The 11,985-nt window shown below is 46.9% G+C and overlaps 1 protein-coding gene across 1 annotated transcript in view; it reads right to left on the reverse strand.

Annotated features, from left to right (window-relative positions):
- Window positions 1-7,201, reverse strand: part of FREM2 (FRAS1 related extracellular matrix 2) — a 136,071-nt gene extending 128,870 nt beyond the window's left edge. Inside the window, 1 exon segment of the mRNA XM_032496265.1 lies at window positions 1,755-7,201. Coding sequence (XP_032352156.1) covers window positions 1,755-6,933 — 5,179 coding nt within the window. The 5' untranslated portion in view covers window positions 6,934-7,201.
- Window positions 7,202-11,985: the final 4,784 nt, after the last annotated feature.

Below are 11,985 nucleotides of genomic sequence, written 5' to 3' on the forward strand. Positions count from 1 at the left end.
TATAAAAAGTAATCACGGTGACTCCAAGTCAGTGAGAGACAGAGCAACAACCTGTAATGAAATAGCATGATTTTTATGGCTCAATATTTAGGAAATAATATTCCAATATTTTCAGCTCTTGGACTTGGTCCACAGAATTTAAATTAAATCATTTACTTATTGTCATCCAAAAATTCCTTTTTAAAAAAAAAAGTCTCTAAAATGAGATTTATTTTTTCTGGTCAGAGGAGTGGTTTGCAGTAACACTTTCAGTCCTCTAATATATTCCTTTCATCATCTTCACTTTCCATGAAAATAAACCAGTCTAAGATTGCACGCATCTCTATCCTAGGAAAGCTTTCACACACAAGTTTCCTGCTGGTCTGGCATGACACTTGGCACTCTGAGGTTTTCCTGTCCCTGCAGGCCCTAGGATATATTCAGGCTTTCAGCCAAGAGTCAGGAGGTTGGAGTGTGGGGCTATTTGCCAGCATCCAAAACAGAGAAGCAGTTTAGTTTCACACTACACTTTGTGACATCCACGTTTATTAAAGCATTTGTTATCTAAGAGCACAACACTGCTGCAGGAAAGGAACACCCCCAGTGGGATGCCCTAGGGTTTAACTCCATCTCCATCCACAGAGCCCGCACAGGACAGATCTGGTTTCCATTCTGACAAGGATGAGACTTTCACGAAAGCCACCCAAAGCTCTTTGTAATAAAAGTCGCACGTTCTAGAAAGCAGAGCTCTAACTCCCAGGCCAGCAGGTTGAATGGACTTCCCCCTTCAGTCACTGAGAAACTGCCCAGGTCACCTGCCCTTCCTGTCTCAGACTGTGTCCACACACAAAGAAAACTGAGGTTAGAAAAAAATGCTTTAGCCTCAAGAATGCAGATGGTTGAGGCAATGGTGTTTGTTACTGTGTTTGAAACAGGGCAGAGGGAGGTTTGAGATGAGAAAATAATTTCCTCCTGTGACTACTAATCTTGTTAACATATCTTCCGATTCTTAACAATGAAATGGATATGTATTTTGATAACAGACTTACTGTCTTCTTGTACATCCTTAAGTATACTTTCTTTTTTGTGTGTATGGGTCATAGTAACACTCCTTGCACATATAATAGTTATAAATCTAGATAGGTGTTTACCTCTTATGCCTTTGGACAGGTGTTAGCCTAAGGAATGAAAACCTATAAATATGATACAATCTACAAAGTAAATATAAATACATCTTTTTGTTTTTGTTACGAAGTTCCTAACAACTGTAACAGTTTTAGCACAGTCTTCTTAAAAAACAATCAAAGTAATATACATTTGAAGGCTCTAATTGAATGGTGGGGTGATGATAATAATAATAATGTGGATACACGGAATTTAGAGCTCACATCTTTCTCTAAGTTGCTAAGATGCCTCATGAACTGTCTGCAGCATACACAACAGGCTGCTCAGAGGACAAACAGAGGAGAGCCAGGAAGCCTGCTTCAAATTTAATTCACCTATGTCTAGCTCCTCCTTTGGCAGCCTACCTTGTCATTTTTAAAATACAATTTTCTTTCTAGTGAAGGTCATTGCAGTGGGACATATGGCAAGAAGGGAAATGTCCTCCCAGGAAAGAGAGTCCCTGTATTTTCCCCACCCCTTTAGTTTCCTTTCTTTCCTTTCCCTTGGACTCCAATCTGATGCTCTACTTATGAAGTTCTCAGTGACAACCATATCTCAAGATATAAGACAGGAATGCCCTTTGATTATGAGGAAAGAAAAGTGAAGCATACCTTGTGTAAACTGAGCCACACTGTGGTTGCCTTTGCCCAGGTTGAGGAGATACCCATGTCGGGGGGCCTCTGTCACAATGAACCTAAGAGAAAAACGTAAGCTGTCTCGGTCCTCTGCTTTCAACACTTTGCTTGTGATCATGAACCCCAAGTGGCCCGTGGCCAGAGTGCGAAGTGTGGAGGCCCCTTTGTTTACTGCAATTTGGGGGACACTGTTGTCAACTGCTAAAATCTGGATCTTCATCACTTGGGGTCTCCTTGTTTCAAATACTGTATCAGGAAAAACATAGAACTCTGCATGGGAACCGTCAGTCACGGTGAAGGAGAAGCTGTCTTCTCTTGACTCGGTGCCATCATGTCTGTAGCTGATTAAGTTTTCATTCAAGTCTTGCTTGGTAAATATCATGACGGGTCTCGTATTGTTGAACAGGAGCTGACCATGGACAGGCACCTGGGTAATAGTGAATTTCAGGAGTTTGTCTGGAGTATCTCTGTCTTCCACAGTGAGCTCAAAGGGAGTAATCAGCTTGTTTTCACCTTCGCTGACAACCAGGCTATGGATGGTGACCACTGGCTTTTTGTTGTCCACATCACTGATGGAGATACGGAATGTCCGGAAGACGGGGTTATGGCCGTCAGTGACTTGAAACTCAAAGCTGTCCATCCTCACCTCATCATCAGCTGTGTGGATGTAGTAGATTTTGTTGCCAGCCAGTTGGAGCTGAGTGAAAGATGTGATGGACACTCCAGGTTGGTCTGTGCATTCTAAGTGACCTCTCATGGGAGCCCTGGTGATGGTAAAAACTAAGTTTTCATCTGGACTGTTCAAGTCACTAGTGCTTAGCAGGTCTGTTGTGAGGGTGGCCTTACCACCTTCTTTCAAGGATACCCCCTTACTTATCACATCAGGGAAGACAATATCAAGGCTCCCAACAGACACATAAAAGTAGCGATCTATGAGGGCGTTTATTCCATCCGTCACATCAAATTTAATTAGATCCCGAATGCCCTCTTGCCCAAAATGGATGTACTGAATTAAATTCCTGTCCACCTCATCCTGGGTAAAATTCATGCCCAGTGTGATATTTTCAAAGACACCTGTAGGTTTTTGTCTCTGCAGTAAGCCATGTCCTGGCCCATAACGAATAATATAAACCAAGGATTTGTCATCAGAATCTAAATCAGTTGCCATCAATATTTTGTTGTTGATTATTTTGGTTTCTCCAATTTCCACTTCCAGGCCATTGTTGATGGCCATTCTGGGGGTCTCGTCATCAACAGGGATAACCAGAATCAGGACCGTCTTCTCCACAGAGTGCTTCCCATCCGTCAGTTTAATCACAAAACTGTCTTCTTGGGTTTCAGAGTCGTCGTGCTCATAAATAATGCTGGAGCTCTCTATGATCTGGTCCAAGGTGAAGCTTTCTACCAAAACCGTGCCATTTATCAGCTGGCTCATGATGTGACCATGGGCAGGAAACCTGGTGATAGTGAAAGTTAAGTCGTCCCGGGGAATGTCAGCATCAGCAGCATTGAGGATGGGTGTATCGACCACCAGACTCATGCCTTCCATCACCATAAATTCTCTTAGAAACATTTCTGGCAGTTCATCGTTGGTGGGAATGATTACAATGGGGAAGAAATGTCTCTCTGAAAAGTTAATGCCATCAGAACAACGAAATACAAACCGGTCTTCCACAGGTTCTACGCCTCTGTGGACGCTCTGGACATAGTTTATATGACCTTGCTTGAGATCTTTCAGCGTGAAAGCACTTATGGCAACTCCTGCTCGTGATTTTTCGGAGCCTGGGGCTGGAGAGATGTTTTCAGCATAACCGGAGGTAGGCTGAATGACGATGGTGCACAAGATGTCATCGTTGAGGGAGTCAACGTCTTCAGCACTTATGTGCATGGAGGTTATCACACTTTTATCGCCTTCCATTACTATAAACCGTTCACCTATAGAAATTTCTGGGGCCTGGCTGTCAACCGGGAGGATGGTCACCCACACGGTAACTCCCTGGATTGTATTACTGCCTATTCTCCATTCCTGAGACATATCTGACAGACTCAGGTTAAAAGAGTCCCCTTTGGGCATTAGGCCTATCTCACCACTAGTGTGGGCGTAGATGACAGAGCCCTCCAGGATGTCCTTTTGGGTGAACTGCTCTGCTGGAACTCCATTGACCAGGACTTCTCCATATAAGGGAGGATCTTCCAAGAGGAAAGTCAACATCAAATCATCAGTGTCCTCATCAGTCCCCTTGATAACATTGGCAGTGATTTCAGTAGCCCCATTTTCTAAAACGTCTAGGTAGGACCCCAGAGTGCCTGCAGGAAGGCTCATTATGGGTACCTCATCATCCACGGGCCGCACATTCACTCTGAGAGTGATGGGCACCACATGGTGTCTGTCGCTGACCTCCAAGGAGCAGCTATCAGTCAGAGATTCATCCCCATCATGGGCATAGGAAATCTGACCCTGTTTTATGTCCTCCAAGTGGAAAATCCCACCCACATGCAACATCTGTCCAGACACCCTCATATGGCCATGTTTGGGCGCCTGTGTGAGAGTGAAGGTGATGTAGGCTACATCAGTGTCTACATCATTCACACCCAGCTCAGTCTCACTCAGGATGTGGTGGCCCTTCTCCTGAACAGTGAAGCCGGTGTTGAGGATCTCAGGTGGCTGGTTGTCCACTGGCTGCAAATAAAGGGTGAAGGTGCCTGGAGCCACATTCCCTGCTCGGTCCTCCACATGGAATTGAAACTGGGCCACTCGGGCAGCCACTCCCAGTTCTTGATCTGGAGGTTTGTAAGCAATTTTATGGTGATTGATCTGGGCTTGTGTAAAATGGGCCACCACCACTGAAGGGTTGTCTGTCAGGACCAAGGTGCCCAATGGAGCTGGTGAGTGGTTTTCATCTGTGTCCATTGGGGGTTGTGTCACTGTGTAATGGAGTTCTCGGTCATCTGTGTCCAGGTCAGTGTAGCGCAGCCACTTTTTCCTCAGTGGTGTGAGCTGGGATTCCTGTACCACCATCCGAAGGGGACAGCCGCTGCCCAACTCTGGAGGGAGGCGATCCACAGGATGGATGCGTATCATAAATCTCTGTAGCCCAGACTGATTTGGGGGGTCATGGTTATCCTGGACTCGAAACGTGAAGTGGTCCGTTACTGGCCCAGGACTGTGGGGCCCAGAGTGCCGGTAGAACAGCCTCCCCTCCGTTATGTCCTGCTGCCGCCACTCTGTGACTGTTTTCTCATAGAACGCTCCCTGCTTCCTCCAAGGGCCCCTGATAAGCTCCTCTTCCTCCTGGGGAGGATGGGCTTGGCGGAGAAGCAGATGACCAGTAGTTGAGGAGGGTGACTCCAGCACAAAGAGCAGCAGAGAGTCATCTGAGTCCATGTCAGTTGCACTCAGAGCTTGGGGCAGGATGGGCACGGTTTCACCCTCTGCCAGTGTCAGCCCCGTGTTGGCATTGAGGACTGGCGGCTGGTCATCCACAGGCACTAAGGTGATAGGGAACAGGAATTGCACCTGGTGTCTGCGTCCTCCATCCACCATTTGAAGCACCAGGTTGTCACTCAGTGAGCCGTCTTTGTCATCGTGATGGTAGACCACTTGGCCAGCGGCTAGCTCAGCTACTGTAAAGGTCTTAGGAGAGGAGTTGCCCCTGGAGGCACCCAGAAGGACAAGGTGGCCATGCCGGAGCCCAGCCACCACCTCCAGCTGAACTGCCTCTAGGTCATCCTCATCGCTGATGACCAAGTTTTGTGGTCCACTGCCCGCGGGGCCAGTGAGGGGCCGAGACTGGCCCTCATAAAGAATGAGACCAGTGTTCCGGGTGACCACTGGTGCCAGAGTGTTCATGGGCTTCACCACTACCATGAAGGCAAAAGGATCCGAGGCTGCTCCTTCTGGGTCCACTACCTCCAGCTCCAGTTCAAAGAGACGTTCCTGGTCAGAGTCCTCCGAGGGGGGCTGGTAGGCAATCTTCAGGAGATGCAAATCCCTCTGAGTGAAGGAAGAGAGGGGCAGGCTGCGGTCATCAGTACTCACCAGGCAGCCCTGGCCAGGCTGCAACGGAGAGGTGAGGTTGAAGATCAGCAGGTCAGGGCTGGACTCAGCATCCTCAGCCGCCAGCATGTCCGGCGTCAGGGCAGTCAGCACAAACTGATCCACCTCCACCATCATCATGGCCACAAAACTGGGCTTGGGTGCAGTGTTCTCAGCGCCTCCTCGGATTCTCACCAGCACTTGGAAGTGCTCGCGCTTCAAAGCAGGGCTGCCCACAGGAGATCCCCGCGGGTGCAGCTCCACCACCATGGGCACCCAGTCCCTGTTTGGAGAGCGGCTGGGGGCTGTGTGGCGGTAGCGCACGCCTAGCTCCTGGAACGCTCTGCAGTCCATCAGGAGAGGCTCCTGGGTGCCCCCCTCGCGGGCACGTCCCGGGAACTGCGGGTAACGGAGGAGTTCCCCATAGCGAGGCAGCGCACCCAGGCCGGACAGGATGCCCACGCGACACTCCTCAGTCTCGGGCTGGTAGGCGAACTCCAGGGTCCAGGAGTCCAGGGCATTGCTGGTCCCCAGCAGCTCCTCCACGACCAGAGGCAAGTTCCGAGTCACAACCTCCAGCTGGGTGAAGACCACCTCCACCTCCAGTACCAAAGGTAGCACTGCCGCCCCTCCTGGGGCGTCATAGCGCAACTGCAGCCGGATGCGATCCCGCGAAGGGCTGCGCGCGCCCAGATGAGAGTAGCGCACCTCTCCAGCACCGAAGTCGCACGGGAAGCGCTTGGGACTCAGGCGGCCGGGCCGCTGGGCCAGCGCATCGCTGTCTAGCACGGTCACTGCGCAGCGATCCCCCGGCTGCACCTGCAGCACCAGGTCCTGCAACGGGTCCAGCCAGACCTCACGGCCGAAGGGCACCCGCAGCCCCCGGTTCGCCAGCACTATGGCCTCTTGGGCGGGGACCCCTGCTACGCCCGCCAGATCCGGGGACAGCAACGCCCGGCCGGGGGTAGCGGGCTGTGCCGAGACGCGGCTTACCAGTAACAGGAGAAGCAGCAGGAGCAGCAGCAGCCGGGGCGGCGGCGGAGGCATTGGCTGAAAGCTGGTGGGGTTGGCTGCGTGGAGCACGCAGGCGGTGATCCCGGGGGTCCGGGCCCCGCGCATAGTCCAGGTGTTAAGGCTCAGACGGCTCAGTCTGAGAGCGCAGTCAGTCCGGAGCAAGGAGCGAGAGAGCCGTCCGCAAAGTGCCAGGAACTCCGCACGCTGCCCGCGGGGTCCTGCTGCAGCCAAGGCTGGACCAGAAGGATGAGAGAGTGGCTCAGCGCCGTCCCGGCTGGAGCAGCAGCGGAGGCTGGGCTGTCCCGCCGCGTCCAGCTCAGCGGCTCGCGGCTCCGTCCCGCGGAGAACGGAGCCGCTCCACTTCTTCCCGGGTCCCGGGACACTGAGCTTTGAGGGAAATCCCTCCCCTCGTACCCTCTTACTCCAGTCCTCCCAGGAGGCCAATCGTCGGTCCCGAGAGGAGGCCCCGAGTCAAGGGTTGGGTAGCGGCTTCTGCCAATCAGCTCCCACCGGCCGAGGCGGGGAAACCGCGCGGAGGGGAGGAGACACAAGGCGCAACAGGTTGTCCTGGAAGTGGGGGTACTGGCCCCGCTCTGGGCTGCTGGGGCTGGGGCTCCGGCAGCGGAGCCAGAACACGCCGCCCGGCTGGACTCACTTTTTCAGCTGCTTGCGATCCAGGAATACCCCATTTTAGCTCCCATCCCCCAAATTCCATGGGATCCCGAGTAGGGAATGGTTATTTCTCACTGAAACTTGCAAACCCGAGAGGAAAGTTAGACGCAATGTCGCCTGAGTTTGAATCAAACCCAGAGATGTTTAGGGAGACACTCTGGGGGCCTATTTGCATAAGAAGGAAAGCAGGAATTCAAAGCCAGTCTAGAGGAGGTTGCGCCCCCTCCTCGCCCTGCCCCCGCCCGCTGCTGACTCCTCGTAAGTTACAATGAGTCCAGGCCTCGGATTGGTGAGATTTTAACAAGCCCCTCCTTTGCAACCAAATTTCACAGTAAAAGGGGAAAAAGGGCACTTGAAATGAGTGAGAAATGCAGTCTGATAGGAATCGCGAGAGTCGCACCAAAGGATAATTTCTAGGGAATGTGGCCCCAGGCGCCTCCAAAGCCGCCGCTGCTGGGGTAGCTGTCACTAGAGACGTTTCTGTCCCTTCGCAGTAATTAGACTAAGCACAAACTAAACCCGCTCGGCAGCATCACATTTCTTGGCATGCCGAGAGAATTGATAAAATATCCGGAGGGCGAACTAAAATAGGTTAGCTCCCTTCAGTCAGCCGGCTCTTGAGGTCAGAACTCGAGCTCCTCCTGCCCCCTTGCGTTTGTCTGGTTTCAGAAGCGCGCAGAGCTGTCTGAAAGGTTTTCTAACTGCGCCCCACCCCCCCAACAACCCCTCACGATGAAAATCTAACCATTTTCCAAATTAGTTCCTTGAGCAGTCTTGCTTATCCCGAGCAAGATGTTTTACTCTGGGACATGTTCTTTCCTTTCTAATAATACAAATCAGATAATTAATTGGAATATAAGATTGAAATCATGGCCATCCTGCCCTTTTCTGCTTAAAGGTATTTTTGATTTGGGGGAAAAAATGAATGTAAGACACTGTTAAGCCTTTTTACATTTCAGTCCAAACTGAAGGTATAAGATGCATATGAGGATACACTTCAGTAAGAAGCATTTATTCCTTTAACCCTTTTGTGTCTTTATCCTGCACTCCTCCCAGTGCAGGGTTTTGACCCCTGCCTGAGGCATTGAGAGCTATTTTTCAGGCCACAGTACAAACTCTGTACAGAAGTATTGCTGAGAAATGTCAGAGTCGGCTCCAGGAAGCTATGAAAAAATAAAGCTAAATTATATTTTATTCCAGTGTCTGTCCCTGGGAGTCAAAAGGGAGACAGAGTAATTTCAATGAGCCACTTATCCAAACAAATCACATTTAGTTAATTGAATGTTATTTCAGTTTACTCTGTATATTTTGTACTTTTAGGGAACTTGGAACTCCCACTTACCATTGATGCATACATTTCACAATTTAGTACAAAAATGAACATTCAGGAACTTACAAGGGATGCGACCAGTTTTTTAAAACATATGAAAAAATCCCTATCCAGCTTTTCATCAATTTCCAATCTGCTTTGACATTATTATTTTATAACTTAGTAAGCTTATTTATTCTTGCATACAGAATTCAAATTGTAGTGACAAGGAAAAAATCGATTATGTCCCGTTCACAAATAACACAAGTGGGAAGATGCCAAGTGAAGTAAGACATCAAGTTCAGAATATGGTCCTTTATACATTGTATTTCAAATTCTGATTATGTGTTTTGACTGAAAAATATCAACTGGAAGCAAAGTGGTCCTTAGCCGACATAAGCATTGTGATTCTGGGTATGTTCTGACCAGAGCCAGACGATCAGCCTGACCCCTGATGCTTCCCACTGGCTCCAGGGGTTTCCTTTCTTCCTTTTAAAGTCCAATGCTGTTTGACTTGCAAGCAATGATAAGATCAGCATTTGAGGTATGGCAGTGTGCCTGAAGGGCAGAGTTCAATATTTTGTTTCATCGTAAGAAGAATAGAGGTCCACGTGTGTTTTCAAGTAGCCTAAGGGAATCAATAAATTATGATCTTTTGTGACTTTTTAATTTAGCCTGCCCTGATTGAAGTGATGGAATAATTCTTTGGAATTATTATCATTATTTGGTAAATGTCTTAGTTACTTGTTTTTTTTTTTTTTCAATTACATAGAAGGTAACACATACTGTCATTTGCTTAAATGTATTTTGTCCTGATGATCACTGAAAAACAGTAAAATACGAAATTCTCATCTGAATGCAAATATTATGGATGGTGATGATCTCTCATTAGGATAAAAAGCTCCATGTTAAGAGATTTTTATACTTAAGTTAGCAAGGAAATATTTTATGGCCAACATTCTCAATATGATAAGAGAAAAAATAAGTTGACAAACTTGTAACTTTTTAAAATCTGAGCTTAATTCTTCAGTTCTTGCTTTCTTAAGGTTTTTAAACTTGCTGTATATATTCTGGGGAAAATATCCTTTACAATAAATTCTTAAATTTGTTTATGAAAAACACACCAAAATGTCTCTTCAAATCAACTTAAAGCTAAATTTATTGATTGTTAAAACTCAAATGATGTCTGATCTAAGGTTAAGCACCAGAGAACTTGTCTCCAAAAATAAAAGAAGCAACATGATGAATTTAAGATGCAGACAAGATACTCAGGTAGAAATTGAACAGGAGGTCTGGGACTCTAAAGTCAGACTGTAGCTAAAGATATACCTGGTTACATTTTACCTTCCTACACTGTTGGTGGGAATGAAAATTGGTGCAATCACTATGGAAAACAGTATGGAAGTTCCTTAAAAAATAAAACTAGAGTTACCATATGACCCAGCAATCCCACTCCCAAGTGTATATTTGGAAAATATGAAAACTAATTTGAAAAGATACATGCACCCCAATGTTCATAGCATCACTATTTACAATAGCCAAGACATGGAAGCAACCTAAATGTCCATTAGCAGATGAATAGGTAAAGAAGACGTGGTATATATATCCAATGGAACATTACTCAGCCATGAAAAGAATGAAATAATGCCATTTGCAACAACATGGATGGACTTAAAGATTATCACACTAAGTGAAGTAAATCAGACAGAGAATCAGACCAATATGTGATACCACTTAAATGTGGGATCTAAAAAAAGATACAAATGAACTTATTTACAAAACAGAAACAGACTCACAGGCATAGAAAACACACCTATGGCTACCAAAAGGGAAAAGTGGGGCGAGGGATAAATTAGGGATTTGCAATTAACAGATACACACTACTATATAAAATAGATAAACAACAAGGATCTACTGTATAGCACAGGGAACTATATGCAATATACTATAAAACCTATAGTGGAAAAGAATCTGAAAAAGTATCTGTAAATTTAGGTATAACTAAATCTTTGCTGTACACTTGAAACATTGTAAATCAACTATACTTCAAAAGAAATTTTTTTTAAAGATATACCTGGTTACATATTGAATGTTACAGTTTCAGGGTTTGTTTCACTTTTCTTATGTTCCTTACTGGCTTAAAATACTCCAGTAGAGGAGATTGCCTCGTTAGTGCCTTAAAAGTACTTACAGATGAGTGAAGCTTTATGTCAAGCATCTCTAATAGTTCTCAATGGAATTTTATTCTTTGATAGCTTTAAAAACCATGGCTTCCTATAAATACCAAACTGAACTGATTTCAGAGCAGTGCTGAAGGGATAAACAACAACCTGGACTGACTGACCCAGAGCTGGGGTACAGCCTTGGCTCTGACATCCATCATGTGACTTGCAGCAACTCCCTCTGTTCTGCAACTATGGTCGCCTCAACTGTAAACCAAGGGATTCAGTCTTCGTGGACAAATTCCCCTTTGGTAACCCTTTGGGTTTTGATGCTTGGTGCCATAAGACCTGTGTCACACAGTATGGCCTGTGTGATGTCAAATGTTCCCTTTCCCATGGAATCTTCATTCAGCTACTTAACTTGGCACAAGCTACGCATCTTTGACTCTTTTGCCCCCCTCTTCTCTCTGCCTCATGTGCCTTTGCTTGTGTTTCTCATATGAGACCACTCTTAACTATCTGTTGTGATATTGTCATTGTGGTCCTGCGCCCATCACTAATTTGAAAGCATCTCGAGCATGCAGCCTGAATCTTGCTCATCCTTTACCTCCGTAAAGACACTAATGAATATTCCTTCCATGAAATGAGATCACATTTTATTCTTTCCAAAACAATCTCACTTGAAACAACCCCGCCAGATTTCACAACAGCTCTGGGAGGTAACTAGGTGTATTATTCAATTTTCTTAGTAGAAGACAAGAGAAATTGACTGGCTGAATGAAGCAAAAAGGAAATGAAAAGGTATTGGATTGTTGTCATAATTTCTCAGAAGGTGATAGCATAAGGCTCAGAAAAGTGTGCATGAACCAAAAAGCCTGGCTACCAGAAGCAAGGCTGTGTTTTGCAGTGGTCTCGTAGGGGAGGCACCGCAGCCACCACTGGACAATGGACCCTGCAGGTGACACCCCCACTACAGCCAACACTGGGTGTGAGGCAGCCGCTCTGGAAACATTG

The sequence above is a fragment of the Camelus ferus genome, chromosome 14 (genome assembly GCF_009834535.1).
Source record: "Camelus ferus isolate YT-003-E chromosome 14, BCGSAC_Cfer_1.0, whole genome shotgun sequence".
NCBI lineage: Eukaryota > Metazoa > Chordata > Mammalia > Artiodactyla > Camelidae > Camelus > Camelus ferus.